Raw genomic sequence first — 17,160 nt, 5'->3', positions numbered from 1 at the left:
CTGCCCCCGCGACCCGACCTCGGATAAGCGGAAGAAGATGGCTGGATGGAGGCTGAATAAGTGTACGTTATATGAGGCATAAATAACCAACTGAGAACGTGCCTGGTATGTTAACGTAACATATTATGGTAAGAGTCATTCAAATAACTATAACATATAGAACATGCTATACGTTTACCAAACTGTCACTCCTCATCGCTAAATCCCATGAAATCTTATACGTCTAGTCTCTTACGTGAATGAGCTAAATAATATTATTTTATATTTTACAGTAATGTGTTAATAATTTCACACATAAGTCGCTCCGGAGTATAAGTCGCACCCCCGGCCAAACTATGAAAAAAAACTGCGACTTATAGTCCGAAAAATACGGTACATTTATGGCACTCACAAGCATGACCACAGCACAGTAAGTAACCACTAAAAGTTTAAATTGTGGTGAAGCCGGTCTTTTCTGGAAAAGAAAACAGAATCACAGCAGAGGAGACACTATCTTCTAGTGTCCCTCTCGCTCTTCCAAACACAAACACGCAGACACCTCTGATTTTGTTCGTGAGAGGGCACCATAGTGACTTTGGTGTGTGCACATCTTGGCAGAGCAGGCGCATACAGCAGCTTATTGTTTTGACTTTTTTATTACACAGAAAGTTGATCCATCACCCACTTCTCATGTTTCAGTAATGTATATCACTTTAAATTGTGTTCAAAGTGTACATACATTAACTAAAATAAGGACTTTTTTTTGAGGCAGCAACCCATTAATCATATTTACATTGCTTCTTAAGGGCAACTTTTCTATTTACGAACCATGTATAAGAACCAATTAAGTTCGTAAATCGGGGTTCCACTGTGTATAGTAAGAAAAACAACACACTGACATATTTTGTTTTTTGTAGGGAGTTGGGGGAGCAGTGCAGTATCCTAAAAACTACCTCAAGGAGGCTTACAAACTTGTAAGAGAGAGAGGAGGTGTCTGTATAGCCGATGAGGTTAGACCCATGTTTTACCTACCTATATGTATTTATGTGCCATGTACAGTGTTCCCTCGCTACTTCAGTCACTTATTACCGTCTCGCTGCATCGAGAATTACCAAGTACCATTGAGTACGATGAGGTTGACCACTCATTTAGCCTTTCATGTTTGATAGGTTTCAGCAGTGTTGGGTTAGTTACTGAAAACCAGTAACTAGTTACAGTTACTAGTTACTTTATTTCAAAAGTAACTCAGTTACTAACTCAGTTACTTAAACCAAAAAGTATTGTGTTACTGTGAAAAGTAACTAGTTACTTATATATATATTTTTTAAGGCCCCATTTAATGCCCTTTTAGCCTTCATTTCAGTACTGTTATTGCCCTGGGGAAAAATACAATTTGTTGATCAACTTGACATGCATTTGCATCACTGAACTCTGCTAAGCAATGTGGTCTACATACAACACACAAAGACAAAGATATGTTTCAAAGGGCCGATTTGTTTCAGGCCAGAACAAATTGACACAACTATTTCAAATAGCTGCAACTTAACATACATAAGTAACAAACAGCATAATAACAACATAGCTGTAAACCAAGGAAGGCACACACTACATACACAAAGCCTAACCCGGCGGTTTTTTTTATCTCAAGGAATTCTGAAATAAAATCATGTCTGAAGCCCAGAACACTCTACACATTTCCCCAGTTTTAGATTAGAGAAAAGGGAAGATTGGCCTGGCCCACTAGCATCCCTCTTTATGTTTGTGAACTTTATAGTCTATACATTTAGAGTGATGTGATAATCAAACACTCTAGAAGTCTAGAATGAAAGAGTATATAAGAGAATTGACGGAGTGTGTACCTTCAGTGTGCAGTGCCTCGTTAAAATCCAGCCGCTGTTGGAGGTGGAGGTGAAGTGTGTGTCTCTTTATTAGCTTTGTCGAAGTATGTTGCTTTTGCAGCTGTTTCAGCAGATTTGAATTGCTAGGATAGGATCTTTGATCCAAGACACAACTTACATTCAACTAAAATGTTATTTTCTTTGTGGTCGACAACAGAAAAGTATTGAGAATATCTCCATTTTAAGAAACTCGGCTTCGGACTTCGCCATGACGTCTTGTTAGTAGACACAGACACGCCCCCTCCCACACACACACACACATACACACAGACAGAGCGCGGCGCGCCTCTTTCTTGTCACCTCTTCTGCAGCGCTGCAATAAAACACTCAGATCTTCTCAGTTTCTAGCCGATACTACATAAAAAATAACGTGCAGTAACGCATCATGTAGTAACGGGAACTGAGTTACTGAATATAAAAAATAACGTGTTACTATTTACCGCCGAAAGTAACGGCGTTACTGTAACGTGTTACTTTGTAACGCGTTAGTCCCAACACTGGGTTTCAGAGGGTATAAATTGTGTTAAGACCAAAGGAAATGTTTGTAAGTTTGTGTAAAAGGTTTGTGGGGGGCTTATAAAGACTTTAATTGCATATATTATTCGTAAAAATGAACAGCGTCCCTACTTTGCGGAAATTCACCTACCCCCAGAATAATCGAGGGAACACTGTAAAGTTAAATTGTTCAGTATTGTTGATGACCCTTTGAGCTTAACTACAGGATGAGGTGAGTATCACTAATAATTGCTTCTTATCTCAACAGATAGGGAATCCTGCACACCTGAACTAGTACAAAACCCAAAACCAGTGAAGTTGGCACGGTGTGCAAATCGTAAATAAAAACAGAATACAATGATTTGCAAATCCTTTTCAACTTGTATTCAATTGAATAGACTGCAAATATAATATATTTAATGTTGGAACTGAGAAACGTAATTTTTTTTTGCAAATAATCATTAACTTAGAATATAATGGCAGCAAAAAGTTGGCACAAGGGCATTTTTACCACTGTGTTACATGGCCTTTCCTTTTAACAACACTCAGTAAACATTTGGGAACTGAGGAGACCAATTTTTGAAGCTTTTCAGGTGGAATTCTTTCCCATTCTTGCTTGATGTACAGCTTAAATTGTTCAACAGTCCGGGGTCTCCGTTGTGGTATTTTAGGCTTCATAATGCGTCACACATTTTCAATGGGACACAGGTCTGGACTACAGGCAGGCCTGTCTAGTACCCGCACTCTTTTACTATGAAGCCACGCTGTTGTAACACGTGCAGAATGTGGCTTGGCATTGTCTTGCTGAAATAAGCAGGGGCGTCCATGAAAAAGACGTTGCTTGGATGGCAACATATGTTGGTCCAAAACCTGAATGTACCTTTCAGCATTAATGGTGCCTTCACAGATGTGTAAGTTACCCATGCCTTGAGCACTAATACACCCCCATACCGTCTGTGATGGTATGGGGGTGTATGGATGGGGCGGTATAGCTCGGTTGGTAGAGTGGCCGTGCCAGCAACTTGAGGGTTCCAGGTTTGATCCCCTCTTCTGCCATCCTAGTCACTGCCGTTGTGTCCTTTGGCAAGAGACTTTACCCACCTGCTCCCAGTGCCACCCACACTGGTTTAAAAATGTAACTTAGATATTGGGTTTCACAATGTACATATTTTGCATAGTAGAACGACTTGTCCAGGGTGTACCACGCCTTCCGCCTGAATGCAGCTGAGATAGGCTCCAACACCCCCCGTGACCCCAAAAGGGACAAGCGGTAGAAAATGGATGGATGGATGGAGTTTTAACTTGCACTTACAGATGTAGCGACGGACTGTAGTTACTGACAGTGGTTTTCTGAAGTGTTCCTGAGCCCATGTGGTGATATCCTTTACACACTGATGTCGGTTTTTGATGCAGTACCGCCTGACCGGGATCGTAGGTCACGGCATTCAATGTTACGTGCAGTGATTTCTCTAGATTCTATGAACCTTTTGATGATTTTACGAACCGTAGATGGTGAAACCCCTAAATTCCTTGCAATAGCTTGTTGAGAATTGTTGTTTTTAAACTGTTCGACAATTTGCTCACGCATTTGTGCACAAAGTGGTAACCCTCGCCCCATCCTTGTTTGTGAATGACTGAGCATTTCATGGGAGCTGCTTTTATACCCAATCGTGGCACCCACCTGTTCCCAATTAGCCTGTTCACCTGTGGGATGTTCCAAATAAGTGTTTGATGAGCATTCCTCAACTTTCTCAGTATTTTTTGCCACTTGTGCCAGCTTTTTTTAATCATATTGCAGGCATCAAATTCCAAATGAGCTAATATTTGCAAAAAATAAAGTTTACCAGTTCGAACGTTAACTTGCCTGTCTTTGCAGTGTATAGGATGTGCAGCCCTTTGAGACTTTTGTGAATTAGGGCTATATAAATAAACATTGATTGATTGATATTCAATTGAATATAGGTTGAAAAGGATTTGCAAATCATTGTATTCTGTTTTTATTTACGATTTACACAATGTGCCAACTTCCCTGGTTTTGTAGTTTCCACCAAGCTATGAACAAAGTTTGTTTTACACTTTATGTCACGTTTTCAGGTGCAGACTGGATTCGGACGCACAGGGAGCCACTTCTGGGGTTTTCAAGGTCATGATGTTATTCCTGACATCGTTACCATGGCCAAAGGAATCGGAAACGGCTTCCCAATGGGAGCGGTAGTCACTACACGGGGTGAGGTGCTAGAAAAACATATTTTTGTCTACTTGACACATGGATTGTACAGTGCATCCAGAAAGCATTCACTTATTTTTTCTACATTTTGTTATGTTACATCCTTATTCTAACATTTTATACATACATTTTGTCCCCAAAATGTTACACAAAATACCCCCTAATGACAATGTGGAAAAGTATATATTTTTAGAATTATTTGCTAATTTATTTGAAAATTTTTAAACTAAGAAATCAGTGCTGGAGTGTTCACAGCCTTTACCATGAAGCCCAAAAGTGAGCTCAGGTGCATCCTGTTTCAACTGATCATATTTTAGATGTTTCTACAGCTTAATTGGAGTCCACCTGTGGTAAATTTAGTTTGTTGGACATGAATTGGAAAAGCACACATCAGTCTATTTTCAAGGTCCTATACATGACAGTGCATGGCAGAGTACAAACCAAGAATGAAGTTGAAGTTGTTGTCTGTAGACCTCCAAGACAGGATTTTCTTGAGGCACAAATCTGGGGAAGGGTTAAGAAAAATAGCTGCTGCCTTGAAAGTCGCAATGAGTACAGTGTCCTCCATCATCCGTAAATGGAAGACGTTTGGAACCACCTGGAGTCTTCCTACAACTGGCCAGCGTCTAAACTGAGCGATCAGTGGAGATGGGCCCTAGTAAGGGAGGTGACCAAAAACCCAATGGTCACTCTGTCAGAGCTACAGCATTCCTTTGTGGAAAGAGGAGAACCTTACAGAAGGACAACCATTTCCGCAGCAATCCACCAATCAGGCCTGTATGTGACCAGACGGAAGTCATTCCTTAGTAAAAAGTTTGCCAAAATGCACCTGAAAGACTCTCAGACCATGAAAAACAAGATTCTCTGGACTGATGAGACAAAGATTGAACTCTTTGGCGTGTTTGTAGCAAACCAGGCACCGCTCATCGCCAGGCCAATACCATTTCTACAGAGAAGCATGGTGGTGGCAGCATCATGCTGTGGGGATGTTTTTCAGCGGTAGAAACTGGGCGACTAAGGGTAGAGGGAAAGATAAATGCAGAAATGCACAGAGACATTCTGGATGAAAACTGCTCTGGAGCGCTCTTTAACTCAGACTGGGGCGACGGTTCATCTTTCAGCAGGACGTGGACCCTAAGCACACAGCGAAGATATCAAAGGAGTGGCTTCAGGACAACTCTGTAAATGTCCTTGAGTGTCTCAGCCAGAGCCAAGACTTGAATCCCTCTGGAGAGATATGAGAATGGCTGCACTGATGCTTACCATCCCACATGATGGAGCTTAAAGGCCTACTGAAATGCGATTTTCTTATTTAAACGGGAATAGCAGGTCCATTCTATGTGTCATACTTGATCATTTCGCGATATTGCCATATTTTTGCTGAAAGGATTTAGTAGAGAACATCGACGATAAAGTTCGCAACTTTTGGTTGCTGATAAAAAAGCCTTGCCTGTACCGGACGTAGCAGACGATATGCGCGTGACGTCACAGGTTGTGGAGCTCCTCACATCCGCACATTGTTTACAATCATGGCCACCAGCATCGAGAGCGATTCGGACCGAGAAAGCGACGATTTCCCCATTAATTTGAGCAAGGATGAAAGATTTGTGGATGAGGAAAGTGAGAGTGAAGGACTAGAGGGCAGTGGGAGCGATTCAGATAGGGAAGATGCTGTGAGAGGCGGGTGGGACCTGATATTCAGCTGGGAATGACTAAAACAGTAAATAAACACAAGACATATATATACTCTATTAGCCACAACACAACCAGGCTTATATTTAATATGCCACAAATTAATCCCGCATAACAAACACCTCCCCCCTCCCGTCCATATAACCCGCCAATACAACTCAAACACCTGCACAACACACTCAATCCCACAGCCCAAAGTACCGTTCACCTCCCCAAAGTTCATACAGCACATATATTTCCCCAAAGTCCCCAAAGTTCATACAGCACATATATTTCCCCAAAGTCCCCAAAGTTACGTACGTGACATGCACATAGCGGCACGCACGTACGGGCAAGCGATCAAATGTTTGGAAGCCGCAGCTGCATGCGTACTCACGGTACCGCGTCTGCGCATCCAACTCAAAGTCCTCCTGGTAAGAGTCTCTGTTGTCCCAGTTCTCCACAGGCCAATGGTAAAGCTTGACTGTCATCTTCCGGGAATGTAAACAATGAAACACCGGCTGTGTTTGTGTTGCTGCATGCCGCCCGCAATACACCGCTTCCCACCTACAGCTTTCGTCTTTGCTGTTTCCATTGTTCATTGAACAAATTGCAAAAGATTCACCAACACAGATGTCCAGAATTGTGGAATTTTGCGATGAAAACAGACGACTTAATAGCCATGCTGTCCAAAAATGTCCTCTACAATCCGTGACGTCACGCGCTGACGTCATCATACCGAGACGTTTTCATTTCGTTTCAATTTAAAATTGCACTTTAACCCGGCCGTTTTGGCATGTGTTGCAATGTTAAGATTTCATCATTGATGTATAAACTATCAGACTGCGTGGTCAGTAGTAGTGTGTTTCAGTAGGCCTTTAATGTGTTCACATTGTCAATATAAGGTGTTTTTTGTTTTTTGAGGACAAAAATGAATTTATTCTATTTTGGAATAAGGCGGTACCATAACAAAATGTGGAAAAAGTGAAGCGCTGTGAATACTTTCCGGATGCACTGTAGTCGCTTTTGTAGACTAGTACACAGAGTGGTAAAAACGTCAGGTACTGCAGCACGCTTTTATGAGATGCAAAACGTAAGCCCATTTTATTCTGTGGTAAGCCAGTGCCTGTTGAATGGCTGCCTTGTCAGTCTTCACAACAATGAAATTCAATAGCTCTAAAGAAGCTACAGAACAGAACAGCATTAAGTATTGAATCAAAGCACAACGGCAAGGTGAAGAATTCCCCACTAGCACAGTACTTTATATCCACACTTTCGTTTTTGCTCCCATTTTTCATCAGATTAACTCAAAAACCTCAACCTTTTTTATTTACACAAAATGTCTATTTCTCTCAAATAACGTTGACAAATCTGTGTTCGTGAACACTTCCCCTATGCCGAGATAAACCATCCGTGTGGCGTATCAGGATGCTCATTAGACAACATGATTGCACAAGTGTACCCTTTGCTGCACAATATAAAAGGCCACAACAAAAAGGTGCAGTTTGGTCGTTTTGTACAAATTATTTGCCTTTGGAGAAGGCTTATATGGGAGTGAACGGAACATCCAATTCACAAGCAACTAGTTATTTTGATGGTTGATTAGTCAACTAATCGGATAATAAAGCGTACACATATTTAATGGCTCTAATTTTTCCATCGACTTCGAAATACAGCTTCAGTTATGTTAGGCATGTGTTTACGAATAGGCTCGAGCACCCCCCGCCACCCTGAGAGATGACGAATTCATTCATAAATATTTATTTATACTGTAGCTGTGCTGCTCATTCAGCTTTTGCACAAATTGCAATGACTAATAGAATGTTGTCCATTTAAAAGAAAGGAAAGGCAAAGTGCTAAAAACTGTCAAAATAGCAGCAATGAAAACAAACAAAACACAAAATCTAACTTCCTCAAAAAGAAAAGCATTGTGTGAATATGTTTAAAACGCTGCACACTGATATGCTGACTATTGATTAACTACTGGCAGTTTTAGCACTCTAATAAACTGAATGTGTATAATTCTATATTTGATTATTGTTGTTGGCTATTTAATAGACTGTATGTTTAATCTTATGATACCTGTGTGTGTCTGTTTCTGTGTGTGTGTGTGTGTGTGCGTGCAGTTAGCATTTGTTAAAGTGCTTTTTTTTTACAGCATTGCAAATTGACCCTGCTTTAAAATGTGCTTGAATTTATGTAGACCAGTGGTTCTTAACCTTGTTGGAACCGAACCCCACCAGTTTCATATGCGCATTTACCGAACCCTTCTTTAGTTAAAAATAAAATGGTTTTTTTTTTTCAAATTCAAGACAAAGTTATGTTTTTGGCATCACTTTAGTATGGGGAACATATTCTAAGTAACAAAGACTTAATTTAGAGTTTTTTGGACACTAGAACATGGGTGTCAAACTCTGGCCCGCGGGGCAAATTTGGCCCGCCGTGTAATTTAATTTGGCCCTTGAGGCAATATCAAATTAACATTAGAGCTGGCCCGCCGGTATTATACAGTGGCAGTGCCGCTGTAACACCGCATTCACTGCTATTACTCATACTTGCCAACCCTCCCGATTTTCCCGGGAGACTCCCGAAGTTCAGTGCCCCTCCCGAAAATCCTCCCGGGGCAACCATTCTCCCGATTTCCACCCGGACAACAATATTGGGGGCGTGCCTTAAAGGCACTGCCTTTAGCGTTCTCTACAACCTGTCGTCACGTCCACTTTTCCTCCATACAAACAGCGTGCCGGCAAAGTCACATAATATATGCGGATTTTACACACACATAAGTGAATGCAACTCATACTTGATCAACAGCCATACAGGTCACACTGAGGGTGGTCATATAAACAACTTTAACACTTACAAATATGCGCCACACTGTGAACCCACACCAAACAAGAATGACAAACACATTTCGGGAGAACAACCGCACCGTAACACAACATAAACACAACATAGCAAATAACCAGAACCCCTTGCAGCACTAACTTTTCCGGGACACTACAATATACACCCCCGCTACCGCCAAACCCCACCCAACTCATTATTTTATTTTAAAATGTATTAGCCTGTGGAAAAAGTTACTGTTGATATTTACCTCAGAAGACTGCAAATAGAAAAGAGGCATTACTGTTTGTTTTTTGAAAGTTGATTTTGCACTATTAAGTTATATAAGCGTTGCTTGTTCCATATTCAGTGTTAAAGCAAATTTGTTCAACCTTGGCCCGCGGCTTTGTTCAGTTTTAAATTATGGCCCACTCTGTATTTGAGTTTGACACCCCTGCACTAGAGGAACATATTCTAAGTAACAAAGACTTAATTTAGAGTTATTTGGTTAGGGTTAGGGTTAGGGCCAGGGTTAGAGGGTTAGGGTTATAACAAGGCCATGCCGAATAAGGCATTAATAAGTACTTAATAATGACTAGTTAAGAGCCAATATGTTACTAATTTGCATGTTAATAAGCAACTAATTAATGGTGAATATGTTCCCCATACTAAAGTGTTTCAATGTTTTTTTACTGGTGCACACAATGAACCGTGCATGAACATCACCTTGTTCAAAGAACAAAACCAACACAGTGCATAAACTCACAACAAATGACACACTTGCAAATCAGTGTGACTTCTGCTGTTGCCGTATCCGTAATACGCCGATAGGGAGAAGTTTTTATTTACACGATGAGTCGGGTGTGTTTTGACCTCCACCGAACCCCTGAGCCCGACTCACCGAACCCCTAGGGTTCAATCGAACCCAGGTTAAGAAGTACTGATGTAGACAAAGTTTAGCTGGCTGACTTTGGCCCAAATGATTGTTAGTTATTTTTTCACACAACTTTGTCTGACTCTTGTTAGCTAGCTAGCAAGGTAGAAGCTAACAGTAGTCTTACCGAGGCTGTGTCCGCATACTCTCTCCAAATGGCTTCAGGTCTATGACGGGGTTAACCCACCAGCCGACGGTGGAATCGGCAGTGCGCTCTGTTATCCAGCCTCTGCGACATATACCTCTGGCACTTAGCGATGCAGTAGAGGCGGAACTGCGACGTCTGGAAGAAGCGGGTGTCATCGAACCAGTCGACGCCTCTCCACGGGTGTCCAACCTGGTCATCGCAAAGAAAGGAGGAGATGGTCTCCACATGTGCGCGGACCTGACGGACATTAACAAAGCAATCATTCCTGACAAGTACCCCCTGCCCACGGCGGAGGAATTGCCAAGTTACTTTCACGTCTCCGCCATCTTCAGTAAAATGGACTTACGACACGGCTACCTTCAGGTCCCTATGGCGCCAGAGAGCATGAACCTCACCTCTTTTGTGTCGCACATCGTGGTCTTCAGATACATACGCATGGCTTTTGGATTGTTTTAGCTCCAAGCTGCTTTCAGAAAGTTTTGTCCCTTATCCTAGTGGGTATTCAAGGGGTCTCCATTTACCTCGATGACGTGGTGGTGTATGTGACCTCAGTTGCGCTGTATGACGTTTGCCTGGAGCAGTTGTTCCAGCGTTTCAGACAGCATGGAGTAATGCTTAATGGCGAGAAATGTGTGCATGGTTTAGAGGAGGTGGAGTTCCTGAGTTTTAAAAGGGAACATTATCACAATTTCAGAAGGGTTAAAACCATTAAAAATCAGTTCCCAGTGGCTTAATTTTTTTTCAAAATTTTACCCATCACGCAATATCCCTAAAAAAAAAAAAGCTTCAAAGTGCCTGATTTTAACTATCGTTATATACACCCGTCCATTTTCCTGTGACGTCACACAGTGATGCCAATACAAACAAACAGCAAGGTATAGCGACATTAGCTCGGATTCAGACTCGGATTTCAGCGGCTTAACACTGTCTGATAAGATAATTACTAACAACTATGAACTAGGTTTACAGCATATGAAATACATTTGGCAACAACATGCACTTTGAGAGTGCAGACAGCCCATTTCAGGCACACTAAGAACATATATTTTTCCACGATTTCAGCACTCAGGTTAACCATACCTAAATAGACACAAAATACTGCATTACACAAGACTACCCGAATGTACTCGAATGATTGAAAAAAATAAATGTTTTTAAGCTAAATTATTGGTAAACACAGTTTATGTATAATAATTTACGTAAAACCGCGAGTAATGAATAAAGTTTTCATCAATTAATATATTCTGTAGACATACCCTCATGCGCTCTCTTTTCCTGAAAGCTGATCTGTCCAGTTTTGGAGTTGATGTCAGCAGGCCAGGGAAGCTAGGGTCGATATTCTTCTCTTGATCATCTTCGGTGGCATAAGGGACGGTGTGAGCCAAGACATCCAGGGGGTTTAGCTCGCTCGTCTGCGGGAACAAACTGACGCCATTGCTTGCCGTGCTACCGAGGTCCGTTGTCCCTGAATAGCTCACACACTCCGGCAGATTCAATGGGGGTCTGGCGGCAGATTTCTTTGACTTTATCGTTGGAAATGCATCTGCTTTGAGTGTCGCAGGATATCCACACATTCTTGCCATCTCTGTCGTAGCATAGCTTTCGTCGGTAAAGTGTGCGGAACAAACGACTGACCATTTCGTCGGCTTTCCCCACACCCTCGTATTTTGAACACATTTCGTCCAATTTCTTGCCTCTTTCTCATCTTTGGGCCACTGGTGCAACTTGAATCCGTCCCTGTTCGTGTTGTTACACCCTCCGACAACACACCGACGAAAGTGAGAAAATGGCGGATTGCTTCCCGATGTGACGTCATGTTGTGACGTCATCGCTCCGAGAGTGAATAATAGAAAGGCGTTTAATTCGCCAAAATTCACCCATTTAGAGTTCGGAAATCGGTTAAAAAAAAATATGGTCTTTTTTCCGCAACATCAAGGTATATATTGACGCTTACATAGGTCTGGTGATAATGTTCCCCTTTAAGCTCTCCGTAGATGGCATCACTCCAATCGTGTTACACACTGAAGCCATCTTGGCACTGCCGGACCGCCGCCTGCTCAAGAAGAACACCGTGTGGGAGTGGGACCCGGCCTTCAGTGAATCAGTGCACATCAGTAAGCGGCAGATCACGTCTCCGCATAGTTTGTCACACTCTATCATGTCTGCGCCCACCCTGGTCACCTGCGCAGTTCCGGCCTTGCTCTGGGTGCGGTGCTCTGCCAAACTTTTGACAGGGCGGAGTGCCTTGTTGCTTTCGCCTCAAGAGCCCTTATCCCGGGAGAACAGAAATAGTCTGTGTTTGTACCTGTATGGAAGGGCCTTTACCATCCGCACAGATCATCAAGCGCTGACGTAATTGCTGGCCACCCAAGGAGCAGGGCACAGGCCTATAAGGCTGTTGAGATGATCATCGCAAGATCATCATCTTGGGCTGATCACCTAAATCAATACAACTTCAAATTTAAATTCCTACCGGGACATTCCAATCTGGTTGCTGTCCTCCTGTCAAGGGGCCGTCGCAGTCACTAAGCAGCAAACCGCAGCTACTAGTGACTGTCATCAGAGGAAAAAGAGGACTGGGTCCAGGTCATGCACAGGCTTCTGAATGCCGTGGTCTCCTTGGCACAGCTGCAGCAGGACTCAGCAGATGATGAGGTTCTCACAACCATTTGCACTTATGTCCGGGAGGTCTGGCCAGTCAAGGTGGATGACAACCTACTACCATATTAGTGTGTGATGAGCTGTCCTGTTGGGGGTCGGTATGCGTGGCCTGGGCACAATGTGCCATTATATCAGAGGCTTTGAGGGACGGTGTACTTCGCATGACACAAGGGACACCTGGGGGTCGTAAAAAACAAAGCAGCGTTGCCGGGATACCGTGTGGCGGCCCCCACATCGCCGTTGAAGTGGGGGTGGTACGTAACTGCACCTGCTGCCTTCTGAGTGATAAAACGAGTCAACCTGCCTCCGCGCCCCTCTAATCAACCTCTATGGTGAACTTCATGGCGCACCAGCACACGCCTGGTTCTTACTGGTCATACATGACTTGCACTCCAAGTGGCCTGAGGTGTTTGAGGTGAGCTCCACCACGACGCCCACCATTACTGACCGCCTGTACAGGCTTTTTGGTTGTTACCTCGGGCCAGCACAATAGACAATGGTCCCCAATTCATTTCTGCCGAGTTTGCAGAGTTTCTGGCAAAGTGCTCCATCAAGCACAATAAAATAGCCGTTTTTCATCCTTCCATCCATCCATTTTCTACCGCTTGTCCCTTTTAGGGTCGCTGGGGATCCCTGGAGCTGTCACGCCAAATTTCTTCCCCCTACAAACCCCCCCCCATTTACTTCCGGGGTCATTTCCGCTTACGTCATTTCCTCTTTCTTACGTCATTTCCTCTTTCGTCATTGACAGCGATCAATAGAATCCAAATCTCCTGAAAATGGTGGTGTCACTGAATGACATTTGTCTTTATCTTTCCCGGGGGACTTATGTCAAACACCAGCAGGCTTTGAAAAATTCCAGGCGGAGTGTTAGGGAAAATTTCAGGCGGAGTGTTAGGGCCGCTGCTGGGAACTTCTGTCTTCGTGGTAACGTGCAAAAAATATTAATTAATATATAATACTGTTAAATGTCTGTACTTTTAAATCAACATTATAATTGGCTCATTACGGAAAGTGACTTGACACGGAGGGCAAAGTTTATATTTGTAGAGAATTCAAAGTCAAGTCAGGGTTATTATCGGGGTTGTTGGCAATTATTTTTATTATTTGCTAAAAACTGCTCCTACTCACGTCTCAATATTGGGCTACCACGGACCAGCCGCATACAGTAAAGGTATGTTCTTACTCGAAGTTAGAGTAAATCTCAGTAAATCGTGTTTGCCAACAATATCAACCTAAAACCCATCCGTCTGAAAGAAAATTTAACCCTGAAGTAGTGTTGACCCGTGGAAAACGAATCAAAAATCGTTTAATTCTACGTCAAATGTGCAGTCAGGAATATCCTCAAGTTAATGTGTCCGATTAATACAGACGTTTTGTTAACGCTATATTATAAAAAAAAATTAAAAAAACAAGTATCCTTCCAGCGACGGGCACTCAAAGCCGAAGTGTTATCGATCGCTGTCAATGACGTAAGAGGAAATGACGTAAGTAAGAGGAAATGACGTAAGAGGAAATGACCCCGGAAGTAAATGGGGGGGGGGGTTGTAGGGGGAAGACATTTGGCGTGACAGAGCCTATCTCAGCTGTATTCGGGCGATAGGCGGGGTATATCCTGAGAGCAAAAAAAAAAAGGCTATAAAAAAAGTTGAAGAATGAAATTTGGGCCTGTTTGGAGGGGCAGACATTAGGCAGAGCGCTAAACCAAACCCTTTTGATCATCTGGGCATCCAAGCACACCACTACAGGGGAGTCGCTGGCGCTGCTCATGATTGGATGAGAACTGAGGCAGCCGCAGGACTGTTTGGGGGCTGGGCCAGCCAAAACGCAGGAGGAGCCAACGCCACAGGCAGGTACGGGGATCACAAGTCAAGATGAAGGGCCAATTAGATTTTTCATAAATAAAGAGTCTGGCCCTGTTGTCTGGCGGTGGGGGACTGGGTGCGGGTCAGGTATCGCAACCGCCGGAACAAGCTGGCAACTTACTACTGCTCGGCGGCTGTTCTCCGCAACTTACCCGTTGGAAGATGTGTCCCGATGACATGCAAATTGATTACAGCAGATTCCAGCTGTTGTGGGTGGTGCACCAGTCCCGACCCCAGCGGCAGTTCTTATATGGCCAGCTGGGCCTAGAGAGAGCCTCGAGCCACCTGTGGTGAATAACTGCCCAGGGCACCCTCAGCGAGCAAAGGGGTCCACCGGCCTGGCATGGGTACTATGTAATTGTAAAAATAAGGGGCAGGGTTTGTTTATACCTAAAGAGGGTAAAAAATGTGATGTTCATAACGTGTGTTCGTTAAAGGGGAACATTATCACCAGACCTATGTAAGCGTCAATATATACCTTGATGTTGCAGAAAAAAGACCATATATTTTTTTAACCGATTTCCGAACTCTAAATGGGTGAATTTTGGCGAATTAAACGCCTTTCTATTATTCGCTTTGTTGTGACGTCACATCGAGAAGCAATCCGCCATTTTCTCAAACACATTACAAACACCGAGTCAAATCAGCTCTGTTATTTTCCGTTTTTTCGACTGTTTTCCGTACCTTGGAGACATCATGCCTCGTCGGTGTGTTGTCGGAGGGTGTAACAACACGAACAGGGACGGATTCAAGTTGCACCAGTGGCCCAAAGATGCGAAAGTGGCAAGAAATTGGACGTTTGTTCCGCACACTTTACCGACGAAAGCTATGCTACGACAGAGATGGCAAGAATGTGTGGATATCCTGCGACACTCAAAGCAGATGCATTTCCAACGATAAAGTCAAAGAAATCTGCCGCCAGACCCCCATTGAATCTGCCGGAGTGTGTGAGCAATTCAGGGACAAAAGACCTCGGTAGCACAGCAAGCAATGGCGGCAGTTTGTTCCCGCAGACGAGCGAGCTAAACCCCCTGGATGTCTTGGCTCACACCGTCCCTTATGCCACCGAAGATGATCAAGAGAAGATTATTGACCCTAGCTTCCCTGGCCTGCTGACATCAACTCCAAAACTGGACAGATCAGCTTTCAGGAAAAGATAGCGGATGAGGGTATGTGTACAGAATATATTAATTGATGAAAATTGGGCTGTCTGCACTCTCAAAGTGCATGTTGTTGCCAAATGTATTTCATATGCTGTAAACCTAGTTCATAGTTGTTAGTTTCCTTTAATGCCAAACAAACACATACCAATCGTTGGTTAGAAGGCGATCGCCGAATTCGTCCTCGCTTTCTCCTGTGTCGCTGGCTGTCGTGTCGTTTTTGTCGGTTTCGCTTGCATACGGTTCAAACCGATATAGCTCAATAGCTTCAGTTTCTTCTTCAATTTCGTTTTCGCTACCTGCCTCCACACTACAACCATCCGTTTCAATACATGCGTAATCTGTTGAATCGCTTAAGTCGCTGAAATCCGAGTCTGAATCCGAGCTAATGTCGCTATAGCTTGCTGTTCTATGCGCCATGTTTGTTTGTGTTGGCATCATTATGTGACGTCACAGGAAAATGGACGGGTGTATATAACGATGGTTAAAATCAGGCACTTTGAAGCTTTTTTTAGGGATATTGCGTGATGGGTAAAATTTTGAAAAAAACTTCGAAAAATAAAATAAGCCACTGGGAATTGATTTTTAATGGTTTTAACCATTCTGAAATTGTGATAATGTTCCCCTTTAAGATAATAGGTTACTGTCCCTTTAAGGTTGGGTCATCAAGTAGGACGGTTGTCGTAATATGAGGAAGTTGAAAAAGGGTGTTAAGGAGACAACACTGTGTGGTTATTGTGCTGCACATACACAACACCTTGCAGTGGACATGGTGTTGTCAAGGCTAAAGTATGCACTCGCAGAAATGATCCGACCCAAGTTTGACCCCCTGGATAATCACGGATAACCAATCTAAGGCCATCTCAGCACACTGTAACTGTAAGGCAGGATTGGGAGAATGTTGTTCTCATGTCCCTTCAGTTTTGTTTCATGTGGCGGCTATGAGAGAATTGAGTACAGTTTCCGTTATCGACACAACTACTATCAAAGTTCTTTGACCAAGCACATAAAGTTAATGCAAAGTGGGGCTGTCATTTATTTAAGACACATTTCTACTTACAAAATGTTCTTAATTACCTGAAATAAAATGATCCGAACAAACACAAAGTTGTTAATAGCACGTCACATCTGATCGGTTGTCCAGAAATACGCTTAGGAATGCGATAAAAGCTAATTTCATCCATTTCGCTTCGATTGTGGCAGTCGACAATCGCACACCTCGTCGGTATTATGATTATCACTGGGATGAATGATCAACAACGATGAGCGTATTTACAAACAAAGCCTACCAATATG

At 43.1% G+C, this 17,160-nt stretch overlaps 1 protein-coding gene across 4 annotated transcripts in view; it reads left to right on the top strand.

Annotated features, from left to right (window-relative positions):
- The window catches only part of agxt2 (alanine--glyoxylate aminotransferase 2), a 73,245-nt gene that overhangs the window by 50,101 nt on the left and 5,984 nt on the right, over nt 1-17,160 (top strand). For 3 of the 4 annotated variants that reach the window (XM_061926999.2, XM_061926997.1, XM_061926998.1), the window contains 2 exons: nt 897-989; nt 4,467-4,599. In XM_061926999.2, the coding sequence (XP_061782983.1) occupies nt 897-989; nt 4,467-4,599 (226 nt within the window). The remainder of the gene's footprint in view (nt 1-896; nt 990-4,466; nt 4,600-17,160) is intronic. The other variant, XM_061927000.2, reaches the window with a different exon arrangement.

Source organism: Nerophis lumbriciformis, linkage group LG32 (genome assembly GCF_033978685.3).
Source record: "Nerophis lumbriciformis linkage group LG32, RoL_Nlum_v2.1, whole genome shotgun sequence".
In the NCBI taxonomy this organism is placed as follows: Eukaryota; Metazoa; Chordata; class Actinopteri; order Syngnathiformes; family Syngnathidae; genus Nerophis; species Nerophis lumbriciformis.
The sequence above is the reverse complement of the archived record's forward strand: the minus strand, read 5'-3'. Positions and strand labels throughout refer to the sequence as shown.